The sequence below is a fragment of the Heloderma suspectum genome, chromosome 3 (assembly GCF_057233095.1).
Source record: "Heloderma suspectum isolate Gila_16-S chromosome 3, 16-S_ref, whole genome shotgun sequence".
NCBI classification, from domain to species: Eukaryota; Metazoa; Chordata; class Lepidosauria; order Squamata; family Helodermatidae; genus Heloderma; species Heloderma suspectum.
Genome location: NC_139460.1, coordinates 139862969 through 139888088, shown reverse-complemented (window position 1 = coordinate 139888088; position 25120 = coordinate 139862969). Strand labels below are relative to the sequence as shown.

At 41.7% G+C, this 25120-nt stretch overlaps 2 protein-coding genes across 5 annotated transcripts in view; one reads left to right on the top strand and one right to left on the bottom strand.

Annotated features, from left to right (window-relative positions):
- Positions 1-13858, top strand: part of FARP1 (FERM, ARH/RhoGEF and pleckstrin domain protein 1) — a 242542-nt gene extending 228684 nt beyond the window's left edge. For 3 of the 4 annotated variants that reach the window (XM_084844710.1, XM_084844707.1, XM_084844708.1), the window contains exons 22-27: positions 4567-4649; positions 5007-5119; positions 6667-6830; positions 9803-9910; positions 10867-11018; positions 12153-13858. In XM_084844710.1, the coding sequence (XP_084700836.1) occupies positions 4567-4649; positions 5007-5119; positions 6667-6830; positions 9803-9910; positions 10867-11018; positions 12153-12234 (702 nt within the window). In that variant the 3' untranslated portion in view covers positions 12235-13858. The remainder of the gene's footprint in view (positions 1-4566; positions 4650-5006; positions 5120-6666; positions 6831-9802; positions 9911-10866; positions 11019-12152) is intronic. The other variant, XM_084844711.1, reaches the window with a different exon arrangement.
- Positions 13859-17711: 3853 nt separating this feature from the next.
- Positions 17712-25120, bottom strand: part of STK24 (serine/threonine kinase 24) — a 37275-nt gene continuing 29866 nt past the window's right edge. The window contains exon 11 of the mRNA XM_084844712.1: positions 17712-23192. Within this exon, the coding sequence (XP_084700838.1) occupies positions 23156-23192 (37 nt within the window). The 3' untranslated portion in view covers positions 17712-23155. The remainder of the gene's footprint in view (positions 23193-25120) is intronic.

Below are 25120 nucleotides of genomic sequence, written 5' to 3'. Positions count from 1 at the left end.
AGCTGAGGCTGTTGATTGGTTGCTGTTGCTGCTGGACCTCTCAAATTGGAAGAGGTTGTAGTTAGGGTTTTGTTGTTGTTGTTCATGATTTCTGAAGCATAAGCCACGTCAAGCATTTTTGAGAGACAAGTTAGAAATTAGAACAAATAAATAAGTCTGGCATGCTGCTCTGGGGAATTGAGTGGCTTGGAAAATTAGTGGATTTAGACTTAAATCATAGCCATCCTTTTGATTTGTAGGAATCTGTGTTGGTGCAGACAATTGCTCCATTGACTGGGAACCATGTGAAATCAGTTGATGAATAAAGCCTAGAACAGCTGTCCCCACCCTGGTGCCCTCCAGATGTTCTGAGCGACAACTCTCAACATTCTTCACCACTGACTATGTGGCTTGGGCTGCCTGCTGGACAGATGTGGGTGTGCTCTCTGTACTCTCAGATCCTAGCTCTCAGGAAATGACTGCAGAAGTGTAGCCCTAAGTAGATGGAACAGCATTTGCTCAGCATCAGTTAGGGCACAATCCTATGGGGATAGGCAGCCAACTCCGAACCCAGAGGTGACCTATCCAATGCAGGGCAGGAGAAGCACGGAGGGGATCGTTCCCTCCACACTTCTCCTGCCCTGCATTTGCGGTTAGGCAGCCGATTGCGGCTGTCTAGCCGCAGGAAGGCAGAGCGGGGGCTACCGGACGACACGTAGGATGTGTTGTACTGGCATTTCTGCCTTCCCCGCCCCAGAACACCCCGTTTTGCCACTCCGCACTCCTCTTCCGAGCACTGGGCCATTCCACACTGCCTACAAGGCAGTGCAGGAGGGGGAGAAGGTCGGTTCTCTGCGAACAGACCTTGGAGTGCAAGCTCTGAGGTTGGTCCCCAGAAAACCATATATCCTATGGCCATCTAGCTGCTGACTAGTGGCCATAAGATTGCTCCCTTAATCTATTTACTAGACTACTGTCTCAACCCAGTCATTTTATGATATAACCTGACATTTGGCAGCATATAATGAGGTCCTAGATTTTTCTAATTGTTGATTGTTTAAAATTGTTTAGATCTATTTATTTATTTATATTTATTTATTTATTTCATTTCTATACCGCCCAATAGCTGAAGCTCTCTGGGCGGTTCACAAAAACTAAAACCAAACAACACACAATAAAACAATTTAAAATATATAGAACATTAAAACCACAATATAACAATACAACCACAATAAAACCTAGCAGCAGTACAGGAGTTTAAAATACAGATTTAAAACAGCAAAGATAAAAATTTAGAAAGCTAAAATGCCTGGGAAAATAAAAAGGTCTTCACCTGGCGCCGAAAGGAGTACAATGTAGGCTCCAGGCGAACCTCACTAGGGAGCTCATTCCAGAGCCGGGGTGCCACAGCAGAAAAAGCCCTCCTCCTAGTAGCCACCCGCCTCACTTCCTTTGGCAGGGGCTCACAGAGAAGGGCTGCTGCTGATGATCTTAAGGTCCGGGCAGGCACATATGGGAGGAGGCGATCCTTCAGGTAACCTGGCCCCAAGCCGTTAAGGGCTTTGAATGTTAACACCAGCACTTTGAATCGGGCCCGGAAATGGACTGGCAGCCAGCGCAGCTGGAAAAGTACTGGCGTAATATGAGCTCGCAGGCCAGTCCCTGTTAACAATCTTGCTGCCCTATTTTGGACCAGCTGAAGTTTCCGGACCGTTTTCAAAGGCAGCCCCACGTATAACGCATTGCAGTAATCCAGACGAGAAGTTATCAGAGCATGGATAACTGTAGCTAGGCTATCTCTGTCCAGATAAGGGCGTAGTTGGTATACCAGCCTAAGCTGATAAAAAGTGCTCCATGCCACTGAGTTCACCTGTGCCTCAAGTGACAGTTCTGGATCCAAGAGCACCCCCAAACTACGAACCTGATCCTTTAGGGGGAGTTCAACCCCCTCCAGAACAGGTTGAATATCACCTAGCCGGGCAGACGAACCACCCACTAACAGTACCTCCGTCTTGTCTGGATTGAGTTTCAGTTTATTAGCCCTCATCCAGTCCATTACCGTGCCCAGGCACTGGTTCAGAACAGCCACTGCCTCACCTGGTTTTGATGAGAAAGAGAGGTAGAGCTGGGTGTCATCCGCATATTGATGGCACCTCAGCCCACACCTCCAGATAACCTCCCCCAGCGGTTTCATGTAGATGTTAAACAGCATGGGGGATAAAATAGAGCCCTGTGGAACCCCATGGCACAATTGCCATGGCACAGAGCAATAATCCCCCAGCACCACCTTCTGGAATCGGCCATCCAAGTAGGAGCGGAACCACTGTAGTGCAGTGCCTCCAACTCCCAACCCAGACAACCTATCCAGAAGGATACCATGGTCGATGGTATCGAAAGCCGCTGAGAGGTCCAGGAGAATCAACAGGGTCGCACTCCCCCCGTCCCTCTCCCGGCAGAGGTCATCCCACAGGGCGACCAAGGCAGTTTCCGTTCCAAAACCAGGCCTGAAGCCCGATTGAAATGGATCTAGATAATCCGTTTCATTCAAGAGTGCCTGGAGCTGTCCTACAACCACCCGCTCAAGCACCTTGCCCAGGAAGGGGATGTTGGCCACTGGCCTATAATTGTTAACATCCTCTGGGTCCAGGTTAGGCTTTTTCAGGAGTGGTCTAATTACTGCTTCTTTTAAAGCAGCAGGCACCACTCCCTCTCTCAAGGAGGAATTTACAACCTCCTGGACCCAGCCGGACAACCCCTCCTTGTTTGATTTAATAAGCCATGAAGGACAAGGGTCAAGCACACAAGTGGTCGATCGGACTTGGCCAAGCACCTTGTCCGCATCCTCAGGCCTCAGTAACTGAAACTCATCCAATAAAATTGGACCAGACGGTGCTCTGAACCCCTCTACCAATGGAACTGCATTAATGGTGGTGTCCAATTCATGACGAATCTGAGCGACTTTATCCTCAAAGTGCCGCGCAAACTCGTCACAGCGTGCTACCGAGGGTTCCACCGTCTCTCTCCCTGGCCCAGAATGTAACAGGCTGCGAACCACTCGGAAAAGCTCCGCCGGACGACACTGAGAAGATGCAATGCTGGTGGAAAAGAACTGCCTCTTTGCCACCCTCACCGCCACAGAGTAGGCTCGATAGTGGGCTCTTACCTGTGTTCGGTCAGACTCAGCACAAGTTTTCCTCCACCTGCGTTCTAGCCGTCTCCCCTCTTGCTTCATTGCCCTCAGCTCAGGTGTATACCAAGGAGCTGGCCAGGCTCTGCTCAGAGGGAGAGGGCGCTTGGGTGCGATCATGTCAGCCGCCCGAGTCATCTCTGCATTCCACAGAGCGACCTGGGCTTCGACAGGAGCACCAGCCATACCAGCAGGAAAATCCCCCAGAGCCCTCTGGAATCCATCGGAATCCATTAATCTCCGGGGGCGGACCATTTTAATAGGTCCCCCACCCTTGCAGAGGGGAAAGGCCGCCAGGAGTCTAAACCTCAGCAGGAAGTGATCTGACCATGACAAAGGGACAGATGTTAATTCCTCCACTTTCAGATCACCATCCTCCTGCCCAGTCGAGAAAACCAGATCAAGCGTGTGTCCTTTTATATGCGTTGGGCCGATGACATGTTGGGACAGCCCCATGGTTGTCATGGCGGCCATGAAGTCCTGAGCCGCCCCGGATACATGCGTGTCTCTGTGTGTGTCTATGCGTGTCTCTGTGTGTGTTGTTTATATGTAAATGGTTTTTATACTATATCCAATGTATTTTAAGGCTTTTAATCTTTGTAAACTGCCCAGAGAGCTTCAGCTATTGGGTGGTATAGAAATGTAATAAATGAAATGAGTAGACATCCAAAACATCTGGAGGGCACCAGCTTGGAGAAGGCTGGCTTAGAACCTGCAGCCAGAGTGGGCACTTTGTGACCCTCCAGATGTTTTGGCCTAGAACTCCCATCATCCTCACCATTGGCTATGCTGCCTGGGGCTGATGGGTGTTGTAGGCCAAAACATCTGGAGGGTCACACATTGCCCATCCCTGAACTAGGAGATTGTTCAGCAATACAATACTATTTTTAATGGAAAGCTTGCCTTTAATTTGACATCCACCAATGAAACAAAACAACTGCCTATATTTGAGCCTTGGAGGTGACCTGTGGCACTGCCAGGGGTCTGCTAATATGATTTTGTTGTGTACAAACTCACATTAATTATCGGTTTTTATTGTTTTTAATTGTGATTTTAAATCCTCATGGACTTACTTAAGATCTAAACATAGTGTTTCCTACAGCAGCAGCTGTGAGCTATGAGTTTCTTCCCATTTGGCAACATTGCAGTAACCCTGAATCTCTTGAACTATGAAGTTACCAGGAATGGCTAATAACCACAGAACAACATGGCTCCAAACAGTGATTGCTCCGGTCCTGTTATATTTCTTGCCATAATTTCCTTAGTATTGCAATGGAACTTCAAGCCTAGGTTTTCCAGAAACAACATCACCTGCTGCTGTATTCATTTGGTATTCCTTCAAAGACTGTTGTCACGTGGGTGTCAGCGAATTTCCTTTCCTATCATGTTTGTATCCCCAGATAGAAGAAAGTGAAGAAGAATGGGGGGTTCCTCACTGCTTTACACTGAGAGGTCAGCACCAGTCCATTGTCATTGCTGCAAGGTAAGTAATTTCTACTGTTTACACCTTGTTATGGATTCCAGAAAATAGTGCACACACCATAGAAAAGGTGCCCTAAAATATTAACTACAGATTATTCTAGATAATCTAGATAATTCTGGATGCAATTTTTATCATCTTTTTCAACATATGAGACGTAAAGTAAGGTGGCTGTGTTTTTCCATGCAATTTTATCTAACCTGGTTAGATAACTTTATCTAACCTGGTTAGATAACCTGGTTAGATAAAGTGTGGCACAAGAAAATGGGCTAATAAATAGATTCAGCCTAACTGTGACAAACTCACAAAGCTCATTGCTGATTGCAATAAAATGAACAAGATCTGTCTTCTTCTTTCTAGTAGCCGCACTGAAATGGACAAGTGGACTGAGGACATACAGATGGCAATTGACTTGGCAGAGAATTGTAATGGCCCAACTCCTGAATTCCTAGGGAGTAGCCCACCTGATACTAGTAAGTACAGAATAAGGAAAGGCTGTGGAATGCAGAAAACATAATTACGTGGACTAGAATCTTGCCACTTAATATAGTTATAAATAAATATTTCAACTATACTTTAAAAAAATAGATTCTTGGCATTATCTTTTTGTATTTTATTTCAGTTCAGTTAGACCTCATTCACACATAATGCCAATCTATGGGTTATTTAACTCACAAATTGGTGGGTCCGCGAGCAAGGGAGCAAGCGTGTTACCTCATATGTGCTTGTCACATCTGCTTTCAATCAGCTTTAATCAACAACAGAGTGTTCCTGGGTTGTTTGATGCGATCCAAACCCAGAACTCTGGGTTGTTATAGGGTTAAAACAACTCAGAGTTTAAGCCACCAACAAACTATGGATGTCACATCAAACAACCCAGGAAATGGGGCATTCCTGGGTTGTTGATTAAAGCTGATTCAGAACGGAAGTGGCAAGCACATGGGAGTCGGTGCACTTGCTCCCTTGCTCACAACCCCGACACCCCATGGTTTAAACAACCCATGGGTTGCTGTTACATGTGAACTGGGCCATAGCGTGCATGGCAATTGCTCTTCAATGCCGTAAATCACAGTTTTTATTCATCTGTAACTGTTCTAGCAATGTGCATTTGAGAGAAGCAAGAAGCTGCAGTTAGAGAGAGAGGCTGGGTTCACACAACATGACAAGCCAGACTACGGATCAAGTGTGGGTTGTCGTGGAACTGTGGATTGTTTTTAAATCATGGGTTGTTGTGTTGTGTGAACCCAGCTGTGCTAACAAACCATGGTTTGTTAACCATGAACAACCCACAAGAAGAACTCATGGTTTGTGAACTGTGGATTGTTTGTGGTTAACAAACCATGGTGTTTTAGTGTGGCTGGGGGTTCACGCAACACAACACCCCTTGGTTAAATGACAACCCACACTCAACCTATACTCAGCCCATACTCTGACTTGTCGTGTTGAGTGAATCTGATCAAAGATACCTTGAATATTGCAAAACAAAACTTGGCAGAGAACTATAATGGCCCAGCTCCTGAATTTCTAGCAAGTAGCCCACCTGGCACTAGTAAATACAGAATAAGGTCCATGCAGGATCTTATTCTATCAGAATAACAGAATCAGTCATGGTCCATACAGGATCTGGTGGGTTTATCGGGTGGGTTTATAAAATTACCCCCCCAAAAGAGAAGAAGCTAAGAACCAAACATGGAAAACAAAGAAATTTATGCTGAGTTTCTTTATTTACAAAAACAACACTGCAACACAGAATTACATGTGCTCAAAGCCATAGAAAGCAATAGACTGAAGTGCAGATTTCTGTGCTGGATTGTGGCAAAATTTGCCTCTCGCTATAGAATATGGAATATTTTCCCAGAATATCCTACCCTCTTCCTTCTTGCATCCACACCCATACACAAAGCACTACCACTTCACAGATTTGGAAAACTAATCAGAGATAGTCTTTTGCTTAATATTTTCATAGTCCATATTTTATTCAAGGGGAAAAAAAGAGATGGTTTTTCCCTGCGTTTCATAGAGTCCCCTGAGGAATCCACTGTAGACCAGGAATCAGAAGATGATCTCAATGCATCCCGCACTTCGCTTGAACGTCAAGCTCCTCACCGTGGCAACACTACGGTGCACGTCTGCTGGCACAGAAATACCAGCGTTTCCATGGTCGACTTTAGTATTGCTGTGGAGGTATCTGCCTCAGGACAACCTGGACTGCAGCTCCAGGATGAGGGGTTCTTTGGGGGCAATTTCCTTTCTGCTTCCTCTATGTTAGGAAGCAACTATCAGTCACTGGGAGATGGCCTTAAGCCAGCTCAAACAATATTAGCAATTTGCAAATCATCTTGATAACTGTGTGGCATTTTTACACATCTAAATTAATTTCCAGATTTTGAGATAAAGGGAGGTTCCTGTGAGCATTTTATTGCTATTGGCTATGTTTTACCTCGGTATGTTTTGAAAGGATGTTGACCCTGACTTTGGCTGCTGCAGTCTGGAATTTGCACTTTACTGCAACTTAGTTTTCTTTTAGGCTGTTTATTTTTCTTTGGAATCTTAAAATCTCTCTTCTCAGTCTCATCTGCCTTCCTCACTTGTGTTTTCTGTATCACAGGAAATCTGTGTGTGTATTTTTAATGATGCGTTTGACTACAGCTAAACCAATTTTACAGAGATCAGTGGGATGTTGAATCAAAATGCTCCATCTCTGGCTCATTGAAATGCAGAACACATGCAACAATATTACATTTTAATAACAGCTAATTTCAGCTTTCATGTGGAATTTCAACAATTAATTCCACCGCTTTAAAGGGCTACTTGAAGAGATGGTAATTATGAGTCCATTGTTAGGCCTTCTCCATAAAATAAAAAATAAAACTATATCAGTGTGGTTGGAAAATAGGATAAGCAAACAATTCTTATAAAGAAAATATCTCTTCAATAAAACTTGTTTCAAAGGAAAGGATTATATGGGACTTCAAGTAAACTGTAAATTGGTTTAGCTTCTTCAAGGTACCTGCAGACCCATTTCCAGAGAAAATGCCTCTAGGTTGCTTTAGTTACATTGTGTAATGGGGCTACTAGGAACACTTAAGAGATTTATGCCTTAGCTACAGTGCTCCTTTACTGGTTCAATAGAACTATCAACTAAATCTTTTAGGAACAAAAATACTCCTCTTAGGCCGCAATCCTGTACAAACTTACCTCTTGAGCACCGCTAAATTTTTTGAAGTAAGCTTTCCCCATACATTAACACTATCATATCTTTTGAATTTAAATGATCGGAATGAACTATTAAGCAACCTAGAAGCAGATCCCACACTTTGCACATCTGTCTTCAGTTCCACAGCTGTCCCCATGGCAGGCAAGGTACAATCATATTTTCCTAATTCTGTCACATCAGCATTATAGTTTATACCTTCTCTCTGTGTCTCTCCCTCCTTTCTTTTTCTTGCTGTCTCTCTCCCTCCTTCTCTCTTGTGGTAGAAGATCCTCTCGCTATCAGTGACTGTCCTTCTCTACCTGCTGGACTGATCAGTGATCAGCGGTCTGTTTCCATTTCATATGTCTGCTGGTACCGAATGCAAAGCCTGTCCTTTTATGATATCCTCCAGAGTGATGAGGTAACCACAAGAGAAGTTAGAAAATTCAAAGGAGTACACACTTGTGTGCCATTTTACCCCAAAACAGACACACCCCTGTCCAATTTTCAAAATTGGGCTGGTTGAAAGTGCAGGCATAAAAAAAATAAGCAAAGCTTATTAGTCTACTGCTAATTGTTGATAATAAGGGAAAATGCAGTGTATATCCCTTTAGCTTCTTCCACTGGAGACAGCTTATTATGTAGTTAAACCACAAGCAGAATAAAACATCTTAACAGATGAATTATTAATATTTTCCACTAGGTGAGCAGAGACAGTATAGGATTTTCAAGTTAAAATGTGTATTTATTACTCCTTTGTCATAATACATCAAATAAATCGCATTTTTCGGCATGCGACAAGACACCTTCCCTCCAAAGTTACTATATGCCAATTTTTAAGCCAAAGCACCTCAAGATTAGCTGTCATTTCCTTCATTCTTTCACAGAAAGGGAGTTCATGTGCTTATGCTTGAGGGATAATCTAGCACACATGCACATTTATTTTATTTATAACTCACTTTTCAGCCAGAAGCAGCTCCAAAAACCACTTAAAATTAAAATCCCCAAATACAAGAGATTGGATCCAGGAGCTGCCTTCTGCAAGAAGGTCTTTCCACCCGACTTCTAGGGATCCCCCATTTCCCCACATACACACCAGTACAGCTTGCTCCATTCTTCAGGGTCTCCTGACTCTATAGCATTTTCAGGGGGCTGAAGGGGCTGCCATGAGAAGGAGGATGCTTACTTTTGCCAATGCAGCTGATCCAGCTTAAATCTGAATCCAATCCAATATATTGGGGATATCTGGGTATGCAACCCTTGCAATTGATGATCTAGTGCAGTTTCCCAGCTCTTCCCTTGAGAAATCTGGGTGCAGGGGCACAGAAGGAGCTGCAGGTAGACGTGGGGACCACCTGATGATAAAAATGCCAGCCCACAGAAGCAGCCCTTCCACTGCCTTGCAGTGCATCTGTTCCAGGCCTATAGAGCAGAAGGGCCAAATTCCTGGGGTTCTTTTTGTTCATACAGTATCTTTCCTGCTTTCCGCTAAGTTAAAGGAAGCTCTTTCATTTTTTTTCAGATGTTGTTAGACTGCAGTTCCCATCAGCCCTAGCCAGCACAGTCAGAGGTGAAGGATAATGGAAGTTGCAGTCCAGCAACATCTTGAGGGCCACACATTTCCAGCCCTGTTTTAAATCATTATGTAGAAACCTGTTGCTAGTTTAGGATAGTATTAAAAGCGATCATCTTCGATCCCTCAAAGATAAGTACTTCTGCATCTAATAAGGTGACAGCAGATTTTTTTTCCTGGAAGAATCAATTTACAAGCAAGCCTCATTTAAAGAATGATAGGGAATTCTGAATCTGGAAGTGAAATATTAAAATCACCAGAGGGGAAAGTTGCCCAGTTTGAACAGAAAACTACCGTTTTACATGAGGCGTGCCTGCTTTCCATCAGCGAGTTTTACCATCTGGGTGTGATTTACTTAGTTTGTTGCACTGTTTCTCTCATTTTCAGAACCAACTCTCTGGAAACCTTTTGAGAAAGTTCAAAAACAGTAATGGGTGGCAGAAGCTGTGGGTGGTATTCACCAACTTCTGCATGTTTTTCTACAAATCCCATCAGGTAACTGATTTTCTGAGGTCAGAAAAAAATCCTGTGCAGTTATTCACACATTACCAACATCTCCTTGCATTGCACCTTGGTTGACCCCAAGAATGCATCTATGGAGAGTATTGAAATCTGTGAATCACAGCCACCATGGATATATTCACAGCTTTTGGCCTGCAAGCAGAAAGAGGTGGGAAATACACTGCCATGTTTGCAGTCTGGAAGCTGTTACTGCATCAGTTCATGCACTTCAGTCCTCCATGCAAATATGAGCTCAGAGACACTTGGGGCAAAACAACATTTAGTCCTTCTGCAACAAATGAACTATCCCAGTGTCATCTCATAAAGGTCAGCTCTGTATGTGTTAACAGGGGCGGCGGGGGGTGGGGGGAAATAGCCTCATTAATATAGCCACTGCCCATTACCCTAACCACTTAGAGAGAAAAAGTTAATGCTGAATTCTACTCCTTGTTTCAAAGGCACTTGATGGGTGTTTTGCTTAAATGCTGCAGTATTTCAGAAGCATGAGATTCTTTAAGTGGGAAATGTGTTTAATATTCCCCAAGTCCAGCTCTTTGTTGCGGAGGGTGACTAATATGGGTATAACAGGGAGTGCAGGGGGCAGCGGGGAGTAATATCTCTAGCAACAGGGGGTGCAGCCTGGGCCCACCAAAGAGCTGACTGGGGCCTTGAGACGCCCCTCATATTGCTGATCTGACATGGTGGAAGAGGTCCAAAGTCCCTTGGGTTGCATCCGGGTGCCCCTTTTCCTAGCTCCCACCCGAGAGCTCACTGGGAATATGAGAGGCTTCTGCAGTCAAGCCCTCAAGAGCCCAGTGATAATTGTCCAGTGAAAATTCTAGAGGACGAAGACCATTTTAAATGTCCTTACGTGCAGCTTGTTGGTTTGTGGAACAAAGGCCATTACACAGAATGCTGTTCTCATGACCATTTTTATCTTCTATTTTTAGGACAATCATCCTTTAGCTAGCCTTCCCCTGCTGGGTTATTCTCTTACCATTCCTTCTGAATCTGAGAACATTCATAAAGACTATGTCTTTAAGCTACACTTCAAATCCCATGTGTACTATTTCAGGGCGGAGAGTGAATATACATTTGAAAGGTATGTCCATTTTCCGTGATATGTTGAATTCTGGCAAAAAGGGACTGTGGTGTGGCTAAGGGCACTGGTTTCTCCTATATGTAAGGCATTCTTGATATGAGGAGGGGGGGGGAACCCAAAATGCAAGTCTCCACTTACAGCTGGTTTTGCTGAATCTGTTGACTGTTCCAGAGACAGGGCCAGGCCACACATGCATGTGAATTATTTGATGACTCAGAAATTGATTTCTAATAGCTAAATGTGTGAACTGGCTCAATTGAAAAACATTGCATTTCAGAAGATATGATAGTTATGTCTGTGGTACTTAATTTGTGATTACTCGTGCTTCCCAAGCACCATTAAGTGGGCAAGGGGAAGGGGGGTTCATGATTTAAATGAGAAACATGCTGTAATCACGTGATAAGTATGCATGTGTGAAGCAGGCCACAGATATGTTGGTAGTTAAAGATACCTATTAGCTATATACCTATAGATAAATATATTATTTCTATACATTATTTTTATATAGTAGTTAAAGCACATCAGTCATTAAATGAAGCAAACACATGATACACAACACTGTCACAGAGATGGGTTTCTTTATAGAGCGTTTCAAACTTTATACAGTGAAACAAGAATCTTTTCTGTAGCAAAATAAGTAAAAAATAGTAATTAGAGTGTACATTGCTGTATAACAGGTAGGCAACCTTTTTGCCCCAGGGGGCCGCATCAGTGGGTGATGGGTCAGGGGCCACATGCATGTGGTGGGCAATGGCCAAAGGTGGTAGTGGGCATGGCCAAGTCCCTTTGCCCCCCACTTGCACACAAATACATGCACTCGCACACACACTCAGCCTTCTCTCTCTCTCTCTCTCTCTGTCACACACACACACATACACACACACACACACCACTCACACACAGATACAAGCAGCCTTCTGCCCACTCTCACAGACTGTCTCAACCTCACTCACACACACTGACTGGCTGACAAGATACACATCTCATCCCAGTCCTGCTTCACCCTGCTCACCGAACAGCTGAGTGACTGACTTGGAGGGAAATTCAGAGGCTTTGGGACCTGCTGCAGGCTGGAAAAGTGACAGGTTGCCCAAGTGTGCAGTATTCATTTGTTTTTGTCTTTCTATTTCTTAGGTGGATGGAGGTGATCCGAAGTGCCACTAGCCCAGCTTCACGAATCCGTGTTTTAAGTCATGAAGAATCACATGTTTATTGATGACTGAATTCCAAATTTTCATTCCAGCAGTTGCTGCTTTTCTAGAGGACATTTGAATTTATTTTCTCCTTTCAAAGTTTAGTAAAAAAAACAAAAAAAAAACAAATTTGTTTTTAAAAAATTGTTTTGGAGCAGCTTTTTGTAATATTGCCTCAGCAGGATTGTTTACTATTATCGGCCAAGTGACAGTTTCATGTCTCGTATTTGTCCTTCGGTGTGGTTTTTTAGCTTGTGCCAGTATTAAAATATTGTCCTTGGAGTGCCAAATGCCAAAAGACATTTTCTTGCCTCAAAGATTTGCACCAGAAATATAGTACAATTTTTGTAGTAATTTCGTATTTGGTATTTCCCTGGAAAGCAAAATGCCTTTTCTTTAAGAGACAAACTCTCAAAATGATTGAGTAGACTGCTGATTTTTTTTAAAAAATGTACTTCCTATGTATTGCATTAAGACCCTTCAACATAAACTTGCATAAGGAGCAGTCTGAAATCAAAGAGGTTATCTTTCATACCTTATTCTTGGTGTTTCTACACATTTTGCTTCTAAAAATTAAAACTACCGACCAAATGCGTAGCTTGCTGATTTCATCTCTCTGTTGGAAGCTGAAAGTATTTACTTTCCGAAGTAAAATATTGTCCAAAGGTTTTCTCTGTTCTTCCTAGGTGAAAGTTATGTTCTGGGACATAAAAGCTTGCAAGGTGAACAGTTTATACAATTACCCCATGCAATATTTAGAATATTGATGTCTTCTGAAGGTTGAGAAGGGAAATTGAAAAGCTGTGGGAACTAGTCTAACAAAATATCAACACCTGTGTACAACAAGAATTGTGGAGCTGATTTGATTAAATTAGTGGTTCAATAAGGACAGGTGCAGACGTAATGCGTCTTGTGTTTTGAGGAACTGCTTCTTTTTTCTTTAATATTTTGTCACAATATACAGTATGTTTTTGCACCTTTCTTACCAGTGGTACTACAAACCTATTCTTGTGTGTGTAAATTTGGAAGCAATTAGGTACATCCTTAAGAAATACAAATTTACTATGTTTGAATCAAGTTTAGCCCAGTCAGAAAACTAAATACTGTAAAGAGAATTTGACTGAGAATACAGAGTTTCATTCTGGTAACTGAAATAAATTTCTTGTAAACGTATTATATACAATATTACTTCAACCACATTTACCACACAGTCATTTAGGAAAAACTGAAGAAAGCATAGCCATCAAATATCATGCAAAAAGAACAGCATAATCCTGTACCCACTTACCTGGGAGTAAGTCCCATTGAACCCAGTGGGACTTACTTATGAGTAGATATGTGTAGGATTACACTGTAAGGCTCTTGAATAACCACCACCATCTTGCTTTAGTAGCTTTGTCAGTCATAGAGGATTTCCCCTTTCTACAATGTGTACAAGTGGTTTAAAATGTGCTTATTAAACAGGAAATAAAATACCTCAACATCTTTAAAAACACCCTATACTTTTAAGGTAATAAAACTTTGTCACTTGTCCCTTCTCCTTTTTAAAAAAAGAAAATTGCATTTCTTAGCAAGAGATTTTTCCTCTTCAGGATTTCAGTATGTCAAATTACATGAATTACAAATGTTATCTCTATGGGGTAAGACAAAAAGTTTGAGTGTTGCTATTTACTTGTTGCGTGTGTGTGCTTATGGCTGCAACCCTGTGCATGCTCGCTAACCGTATGTTCAATTGGCCAACTTCTGCATAAACATGCATAGGATTAGGTTCTTAATACCCAATACCATAGCTCTGAGGTCCCTAACACGACATCCGTGGGTGCAGCAGCAGGCACAGGGACCTCCTGCAGAGCCTGCAAGGTTCTTCTGAAGAGCAAAATGTTTAAACTTTTTCTCCCCCGCACCCCTTCTGTGGAAAGTTGCATGGACATGTGCATTACCCTTCCGTGGGCCTACATTTCCCAGGATGCACTTTGATCTCTGCAGCCCAGGGCTGGCTCAGGCACACTGGCAAGTGTTGTTCTCCCCCGCCCCGCCCCGCCTCCCTCCCCCATGAGCCCGCTGCTTACCGGGTTTTAAGTTATAGATTTTTCCGATTGGCCCTATGCTAAGCGGGATGGGGGTCCTGAGCCTGAAAGTGGGAGGAGAGTGGAGGAGCCATGTGATTTTTCTTAACGTTTGAAAGGCGGGGGAGAAGGGGGGAAATGATCTGCTTGGTGGTGGTAGTTTGCCTTTTTAAAAGCTGCCAGCAGACAAAGCTTTAAATGAGAAGAAGAGGAAGGGAGAAAAGAGAGAAAAAGGAAGAAAAAGCAGGATGGGGAAGAAGGGAAGGGTGGAAAGGAAGAAAAAGATCAGAGCTGGAAATGTCTGGGAGACCCACCATTAAGGAGCTGGGTGGGCTATTTATTTCTGTCTCAGCTGCTGGTCCTGCCTTGGATTGGGGCTCCTCGGCGCTGCTGCCCCACCGTCTGGCTCCAGGAAGCAGCAGGTGCAGCATACGAAGCAGCCAGCCTCCGCCACATGACCTGTCAGAGATCGGGGCCAAGCTCAGCAGGGATTAGAATTTGGCCAATTCTCTTCCCCGCCCCGCAGTCCATTGCCTCCTTTACCAGTACAGCCTGTGTAGCAGTGGCTCGTGCTGCTTCGCTTCATTCTTGTACCTTTTTGGCTTATCCTGTGCAAGGCTGCAGCAAGGAAGGGGAACCCCTTGTTCTGTCCTCCGTTGCAACTAAAAGTTCCTTGGCTGAGAGGTCGCTCCTAGAGGTCCAAGATTGCATTAAAAGAAAAGAGAGCATCGCAATACCCAGGGAAAGCATGCTTCCTGCCCCCCCCCCCCACAGGCATAGACAAGAGAGCAAGCCTATGCGGTCTCTTGCTGTTTTTCCATGGCATGGGATATTAATCTTGGATTCAGTAGAATTAAAATGGCTCCTTTCGAATTTGCATGCTTTATACACAAAATCCCACTTCACATCATAGGTCACTTCTGTAGCCAGTGTTCTAATTTGATGGTGCTTTTCTTGGCATCCTGTGTTAAAAACTCAAGAGCTGTGCCTTGGAGCTATGTTTTTGTGCCCTGGTGGCACTGGCAAACAACTCTCCTATAATATTTACTGTGCAGTCTATAGGCACAGCACTTTAATTTGGGGGTTTGAAGGGATTCCGTGTGAAATTCATGACAAGCCATTTACTAGAGCAACCGTTTACCTTTTCTATGCAGTGGGGTTTGCTTGGACTGCTGTGACTAGCCATATTCCCATAGCAGCTGTTTTGTGACTGCCATACCCCACAACTGCAGCCATTTTGTTGTTCCCATTATACTTACAAAATTCCAGATGTTGCGGCAGGCACAAAAACTTAACTGAGTCCCTGCCATATTATATGTCATTCATGCCACGTTAACCAGGATTCTCATAGGTAGGGCTGTATGTCTGCCACAAGTCTGTATATTAAGGGTCAAATCCAGGTTTAGGTGCATGCAACTGAGCTGTTGGAAGGAGACTTCCCTGCACCCTTCTCCCTACAGCAACCCCTGAATTTGCTCCACAGACAGTAAGAGCTGCTGAATGGAGTGAGGCTAGATGCTGGGGGAGGGATCCCCAAAACTCAGGCAGAGGCAGCATCTGTGAGTGGAGCCTTGCCTATAATGGAAGGCAGAGCCTGGGTCAGTGTTTTCCGTAAACTACCAGCTACATCCTTCTATCTAAAATTATGTCAAGGGCATAAATTCCACTTTAAGTGTGGAATTCTCAATGCAGTATACCTGATAAAAACCACATAAAAACATGTTTCAATAAAATCCATTAAAATTAGATTACCAAATAAAATCAGTAAAACAAAAGCTTCTCACTAAAAGCCAACGGACCAGACTTAAGGGAAGGCCAGTCAAAATTCAGAGCTTTCCTGAAGTTCTGCAAAGAAGGGGCTTGATGAACCCCAGATGGAAATTGACTTCAGAGATGCGCCACCAGTGAGCAGGCCCTGTACTTTGTACTCATCAGCCTAACAGCTCTTGGTGGCGGGCAGGTGAGAAGGGGGCCTCTTGATGACCTAAAGAGTATAGGCAGGCTGGTACAGGAGAAGGCAGTCCTTCAAGTAGCTTGGGCCCAAACCTTTTAAGGCTGGCAATCTGTTCAGAGCAATAGGGGAAAAGAGGTTTAAGGCTACCTCACTTCATGAAAACTCATCCCCCACCCCTTTGTTCCAACATTAGTGTTCTATGTTAGTGATTCCCAAATTAGTAGCTATAGCACTATGGCAAAGGTGATATGGTTAGACCAAACAGAATAGGGTGGAAACATCGGTGGTGTTATGATGCCTGAATCCACTGGCAAACAATCTCTCATTTTATCAGGGACAGGTACATAAGCCAAACCATCTGACAAGTTTGTAAATTAATATACTATAATTTGGAATAAGATATTCTGCAAAGATTAAAAATGTAACAAATCATAAGATTAAAAATGTAACAAATAATAAATTCTGCAGCTCCACATTTAGGAGCATGCATCACCAGTAGAGTTACTTGTGTTGCAATAACGGTTATCACAACCAGGTTACAAATCCATGCCAGTTCTCAGGGTACCCTAAGAATCTCAGTTGTAGCTGAAAACTTCAAGCAGTCTCCCAGACACCTGAGGTACAACATTCTAGCAAGGGGCACAGTTGGCGACATTTCCATCTATTCGGCATTCCACTAGTGTTTTCTTCCTGTGCATACTGCTTTGTGAAGTCACCTCCACTCCCATCTTAATTAGGATATGCCCACTTCCTTGTCCCCAGTATTATTCACTTAGGTAACAGATTAGGTGAATACATTTCAGTTACATACTAGGAGACCATTAGCATCATATTTTGATACAACAAAGCAGTTAACCTATAATGCAGGGGTATAAAACAAGGAAACCTGGTTGCAAAATGTGATTTTGCTATTATGAACTCTCACTATCTTGTGCTAGTGTTACAACCTCCCATCTCTTCGGGCAATGAGCCCTTCCAACTTGCCATATGGTAATTAATAACTTGCAAGGGTGAAATATCCATGAGGTGACTGGGTACAGAAAAAACAAATGAATACAAGTTGGACCCAGACTTATAAAGCAGACCCATTGATCTCTGTGGTCTACAAATATTATTTCAATGGGTGTGATTTCAGTATAGCTACATCTGGATCCATCCCCTTGTATTACCTGTATTCTGTGATGAAAAAATATATTTCAAATACCTAGACATCTAGCCTAGGCAGGACTGCAAGTTTCAAAACTCTTAGATAAGATTCCTTGTCCATACATAGTTGAGCAATACTGAGCAGATATTTTCCATCAATCCTTGTGAATGATAGGTCTTATTGCATAAAATATTAAACTTACAATAGGACAACCTCAACTGCAACAGTGTTGCAGTACCATTACTGCCCCTTCCCTCCCAGGTTTTGTTAAATTCTGAAAGCTGTTTTTCTGCAAAATATCTCTCATAAATACTCTCACTGATCACACATCAAAACTGTTGCATTTCTTTATTTCTCTGTCATGTAATGTACAAGGAATTGAGAATAGCTTGATGCGTGACATAAGCAAACTTTATACACATTTTAAATAGAGAGCAATATTACAGAAGAAACAAACAGAGCTTGATAAAAGGGTAGGTCTTTCATTGGGTATTTCTCATGATAGCTAAAAATGAGACCTCCAAATACCGAGCCAGATGCTTAGAAAAAATAGGCTAGCTATCACCAGAATGCTGTGCTTGGGCATTTCCTAAAGGCAGCTGACTGGGCACTGCTGAAAGCAGAGTGCTGGACTAAATTGACCTTTGGTCTGATCCAGCAAGAGAATTCTGGACTTTAATTATCTGTAAAAATAATCCAGTATATACTTAGGAGGACAGCAAGCCAATTATACCTGACCAAGATACTGCAAATTTCTCAGATAAGTAGTTGCTCCTTAAAGGCCACATGTCCTTAGTATATGATATTGGATGATCAACTATATAGACTGATGTTACAGACTGCTTTCCTGATAACAGATATAAAATATATTTATATTCAGGACCTTTAGGCTGCAATCCTATACACATACTAGGGAATAATCCCATTAAACTCAATAGGTCTTCTGAGCAGACATATATATATAGAAAAGTACTGTTAATGTCTGTTTATTGTACCTTTCCTTAAGAAAACATCCTTATATTTCCACTTAATTGTAACAGATTGCAATAGAATAGCTATCTTAGCCTGTTATAGCAAAAACAGTGTCTTGTGGCATCTTAATAGATGTATTGTGGAATATATCAGTGATGCAGCTTTACTGGAAAACTACATCGGAAAGTTTTCCAGAAAATTTTCTGGAGAACTTTCCAATGCCATACATTTCTTAGGATCTGCTTTTAACATGGTGCACTCTGAATTTATGGGATTGTACCCAAATTTAAGCATGTACAACTGGGCTGGTGAAAGCACACTTTCCTGCCTCTTCCCCATGGAACCCCTTCAGCCTCCTCGAAATGTTACACAGAGGGTTGGGAGATGCTGCTGAATGGGGTGAATTGTGGGGGAGGGTGAATTCCTGAAATTCAGGCAGAGCCACCTTCCGAGAGTGGAGCCCTTCTATGCACAGAAGGGAGATCTTGTATCCAACCCATGAGGCTTTATAAATATGCCCAAATTTTTCCAATAGCCAAAAGTATTTGAACGGAAATATGTGATGGGGGTGGGGGGAATAAATGTTACATTCAAATAAATGCAAAGCTTTACTTAAAATATGTGTAAGTATTCCAATAAATATATATTATCGATATAACTTAATAGCATAAAGCACCTTACATGGTTTACATTTTAGTGCCGGAAATGAAGACAATGAAAGCATTCAAAGAGCTATGTGTTATATATGCATGCACCCCTAACTAGGGATAGCCATCTGAAAGTAAGTTAACAACTCTGAAACTGCCTGATTGACTAGCACATTATTATTATGTTGCTAATTTTATGGAACAATGCATTTTTAGAAATTGAAACATTTCCACCTTACATCATTGGACTAAGCTTCCAATTCATAGGATGTATGAAGTGTTATGAGCGAGGAGAAGCAATGTGTGTGCATGTACACACACGGGTACAGAAGAAAAAAACAATGGGGCCAAAAGGCCATTCCACATAAGACGTATTTGTGCAGAATCCAAAAAGCTAGAAGTCCTCCTATTTGTTCTGCAAGCTCTAGCTCCCTCTTATAATTCACGGCCTTTGGGCCCCACAGGTTACAGTTTTTCTTATGTATGTGGATCTGCTAACTAATAACACTTCATCACAAAAATGAAGTGGACTCTAGCCCATAAAAACTTTTGTGACAATAAATCTAAGATGCCATAAGACTTTGCTTTTGCCACTTTATTGTGCATTTGTAGCAAATCTAGAAGGAAGCTACAAGGGCCAGTTCAGATATTTCCGCTTCTGCCAAGTACCTACACGTGGCAAGGTATGGGAGTAGGTCTCAGGACCTCATGCACCAACCCAACTGCCATGATCCTTCCCCTTCAAAATGGGGAGGGGGGGCAGAAGTGGAAATCAGGTTAATCAAGCATTCATCCATATGTACACCCATTACCTAAATGCAGAGATGGGGGCACAATCCCACTGTCTGCTATGGTGCATTTAGGGTATTACTGGGAACACAAGCCTTTGAACTGGGGTCCTAAAACTGTTACAAAAATATCAGTGCTGTGAGGTACCAAAAATACAAAATGCTACATGAAGATCAAGAACAACACCAGACCAAGTGTAACTCCCAAGACAACCAACTACTGAGGAACCAGAAGTTCATGGCACCTAATGATGAGAGATAATAGGATCAACTTTCACTATTTCAGCAGACGTTCTGTGCACCAACACAATGGCTATCTACCTTCTAGCTCAATTACAAGAGTGTAACTGCAACAGAAATAGATTTCTAACTAAACGCTTGAAAGGTGACCTGACATACATAAATAGGAAGCCTTTCTAGTTTGAAAAAGTGGTTTATTTTTATAGCTTACTTAGCACCTTCATTATGGTAAATCTTGAAAAATATGGGATAAGGAAAATACTTCCGTATCTGTGTGGAAACGTTTGGTGCTCCCTAGCAAGAGTATTTAAGACAGAACCCTATCCTAGCCAAGGGACAGAAAGCTGAATTAGCTACATTATGCACAATGATGCATTTCTCTACAAGAGGACAGTTCTAAAATAATGCTTAAAGGATCATAAACACCAATTTTAAAAGGCCAAACTAAAATCCCTAAAGAAAAAAAGATGCGTTGGAATTGTGATTTGAATTTGATTATAACAGCTTTGGAATTAAGTGATTGGAATTTACAACAGAAAAGAATGGTAATTTTACTTTCAGTAAGTCATTTATATAATTCCCTATATCGAACAATTTATTGTTCTGTAATCCTATGTATGTTTACTTGGGAGTTAACTGAATGCAATGTGAGGCTTGAATAAACATACATAGGATAAGGCTGCAAATTGATTGCATCGTCTAACCAGCCTTCAACTAAACAACATTTCTTAAAACCCACCTTTGTACAAGATATATCTGAGATCTGTTGAATTATGTAAATAGCACAAAAAATACTAATTCAAATTTTAATTTTAGTCCACAAGAGAGAACTTTGCTGTGACAGCCAAATCTTCAAAACTGAGTTTTCTGCCTCTCATGTAATAAATCTCAAACAAACTCCTAACGAAGTGAATTTCCATTTTCATTCTTACAGCAATGGATCATTAGTAAAGAATTTCTACAATCTCTGCCTGGAAAATGCTGTTAGGCTATATACAGACATAACTGAAAACAAGAATGGGGGTGGGTGTGCATGGTAAGCTGCATAGTAAGCTCCCTCACTCCTGTACATGCAGCCAGTAAACTGAAAGCTGTTCCTATCACTATGTATCCCACTCATATACTTTGGGATTTCCCCCCCAGGCACCTGCATGGTTATCTGCTTAAACATTTATTCAGCACTTTTTAAAAGTAGATTTCTTGTCTTCTTGAAACTTTAAAAACTGCTGGGGAGGGTGGGATGGCCTCATACAAGTACCTGCAGTCAGCACTGTGCACATCCAGCTTCCGCTTAAAAGTAGAAAGACAGGCTAACCCCTATGATCAACGTAAGGGATAAGGTGCTACAACTGCTGCAGATGCAGTGAGTGCACGTCCACATCTGCCTGACCACTAAAATTATACATCTATACACACTTATTCCACTTCTATGCTTTTAGCAAAAGAATATCACGAAGTTCTCACTCAAGGTTTGATCATGAATGTTTTGACTCAAAAGGGTAAGTTCTCCAGATCAAGTTGGACTTTAAGTTGTGTTTAATTTTTTTGAAAACTAAATGACCAAAACGTGCTCTTCTTTAGACAGAACAATCCCCTTTTAATAACTCTTAGGTAACCATATCATTATATTTTTACTATACATTTTCAACTGTATACCCCATTCACCTCCAAGAGTCTCTTAAAGAAAAATCTAAATGGGATATCGGTCAGATAATTATACCACATTAAAAGTAAAATGTACTAGTTCCTACCCATTAAAAGAGAGACTAAGTTCAAAAGATGAACCACAAAGAGATGCAACAACTAAATATACAGATATTTAACCAAAACCACAACCGTGAGAATTTCTATTTTAAATATTGATGCCTTTTCATATATTTATCCCTTCCACCTCACAATGGATATTAGATATCAAGTTAAAACCAAAATTTTATCTCAATGATTGCAATTAAAAGTTTTCATATACATAATAGTATGATAGCTTTTCAATCATGTTTAAGACCAATATCTTTAAAAATTGCCATTATTCAGCCAGGATTTCTAGGGGGTATTTCAGAAGAGAATGTTCTTTAATTTAGTTGTATGAGATGTTCAGTTTCACAAAATAGTTTAAATAAAACTAGTAAAAGTGAATTCAAACTTTGGATTGGCACAATTTTAAACATATAAAACTACTAAAGAAAACAAAAATTAGAGAACTTCAAACAAGATGATGCAGTAAATTAAAATAATCAAAGTCGTACCATGATTACACACCCAACACTAGATTAATACAAAGAACACCACTGTATAACAAAACAAGAGGAAATTTTGCATCTGAGGTACAAACAAGATTTTTATAGCACAGCTTTAATTATTTTTGACCTATAAATACAAGGTCAAGTCAAACCTGTTGTCATACAATTCAAAATTTTCATATAACAAAGGCAAGCCAATAATCAGTTGTGATCTGCCAAAATATTTACCTCACTAGTATCATCTACAGAAGCACTTGGCAATTTGTACGGAAGGATTCCATATGCACATTGAGCAGATTTCAGTAAAAAAAGTGACTATACACAAATCTGTACAGAGAGCCAATAGTACATTTTCCAATTCACAGATTCATCGTCTTAAAGCAGTTGCCTTCAACCTTTTCAGACCCAAGATCCATCTTAAATCCCAACCTGAAATATGGGACACAGTTAATTTCCCCTTCCATTTCTCCTCCCATCTTGTTCTTTTTCTTAAAATAGAACCTTAAAACAAAGAAAATGGTGGCAGTGCCACTAGTGCACCCACTTTAGGTTGAGACACAACCCACTTATGGATCCAGATCCATTAGGTGAAGGCCAATGACTTAAAGCAAGATACCTGAGATTTCACAATAGCTTTAGTTTTCTAACTGCGATCCTAAATATACATCTCAGAAATTTAAAAAGATACCTCCTTTGAATATGTGCATTATTGTTTTAAAAAAACTATACAGAGCTGGAAACAATGCCCTTGCTAAGACACCCACTTCTGTTGCTGCATCTTCAGGAATGTCCATACACTGAAGAACACACCACTGTCCAACAGTGGAAGACCAGCATTAGAGCAGGTGCATACAGGAGCCCCGCTGAAGCAGCAAATGTCATGATACAAGACTTCAGTGGGATGATGTACTTCCTCCAGTTACTGAATACCTGGGCGGAGGAAAAAATAGTGTATTAAAATAAAAGTAGTGATCAAAATATTGTGACATCAATAAGGCAGATGTTTCAATTGCTGTAGTTGGGCAGTTTTATAAGGACTACTTCAAGCAAGGGTTAAGGCAGGAGGACATCTTAGAAGTCCCAAAATCTACCCTTAATCCTGCCATGGGTTTTTTTTAAAAGCATACTTCAAAGGCCAAACAGGTATGTTAGGACTTGTACTGCTCCTGGATATGCAACATTAAGGGCCTATTCACATGGACATATGATAGCTGCCACTTTTACAGTGGAAGGATTGTGTGAAATGCTCACCATACTCCAGCCATTAGTTTTCCTGTCAGTCACCAGTGAAAGCAAGCCTTCCACTTCATAATTATCTCTGTTGTCTGAATTTTGAACTAAATGCGTGTGATGCCTGTAGCACAGGTAAATGAGTTTAAATCAGAAGTGTAGTCTGACTGTATGTTAGAATTGAGACAAATGGAGACAGAGGAAAAATGTTACCTTTCTAGAAGATAGGCTACTCTGACATAAGTAAGGAAGTGAGACACTGGGCAGATTTTCTAACCTAACTCTACTAGCATTAAACCAGAAGGAGAAATGTTTCCATATGTGAAAACAACTACACTACAAAAAGCTGACCCTATTCTGAAGTAATGATCATTCACTATGGGTCCAGTGTGAATATACCATTTAGTTTTGTTGCGTTTATCAAAGGATACCAATTTGTCCCATATGACTGCTTTTAAGCTGGCATTCGTACAGATATGTCTGTAATAAAGTAGTGAGAATACTGTTTTATGTTGAGATATTTTCTCGAATGCACTTTCTAGCACTATGCAAGACGTTTTTTGTTCATTTAGGTAATGACCGTGCTCCAATTATATGCCGATTCTGAATGAAGATATTCTTTATAGTGCAGTGGGGAAATTGTGTAATGACCAACAGTAAAAATAGTTCCAGCTTTTCCGAAATTTAGGGGTTTGAGGTCTTTATTTATAAGATAGACAATTATTAAAATGCACTGTGAGGTTTAAGATGAATACAAACAAGTTTAAGTCGAAACCTGTATCAGTGACACATTGTAAGGTTTGAACATTGTCATTCAGTGACCTGGTTCAGACTTAATGTCAATTCATGGGTTGTTTTACCCATGAATTGACAGGGCCGCACCAGGGCAAGCAAGTGCGCTGCCTGCCGTGTGCACGCTGCTTCCGCTTTGCATCCACTTTTATAAACAAGCGGGAAACAGTTTCTGTGTTGCTCAGCATGACACCAGCACTCTAGGTTGTTGAGGGACAAACAACCAAGAGTTTTAACCCAACAACAAAACATGGGTTAACACTCTGGGTTACTTGTCCCTCAACAACCAAGAGTATCAGCTTTGGACGTCATACCAAACAATGCAGGAACGGAGCACTCCTGGGTTGTTTGAGAAACTGGCAGCAAGCGGGCAGAAAGCAAACCAGGCCAGTGTGCCATTCCAGAAACTTACAAAGAGTAGCCATTGGCCTACTCTAATTCTCACGTAGGCCATGTTCACACTTAACAACAAGCCAGGAATTCTGGCTTAATGAGCTGCTTTGCACAAATGGGTAAACAAACCAAGAATTAGCTTAGAGTAACATCCGTACCCAGGAATATGGTTAAACACACCCAAACAAGCCAGGATTCATAAGCCAGTTTTAAACTGGAGTCTGTTGTTGGCTTACAAATCCTGCCTTGTATGGGCACACTTAACCATAATCCTGGGTAAAGCTCTCAACTTCCTGCTTTGCACCAGCACAACAGCTTGTTCATCTTGTGGTTTATTAAACAAGGATTCCTGGCTTATATCTTACATGAAAATGCTCCCATAGTCTGATAATTTTACCATCTTTGTAGTTGGCTTTGTTCCCCTCTGCACAATTCTGGAGTCT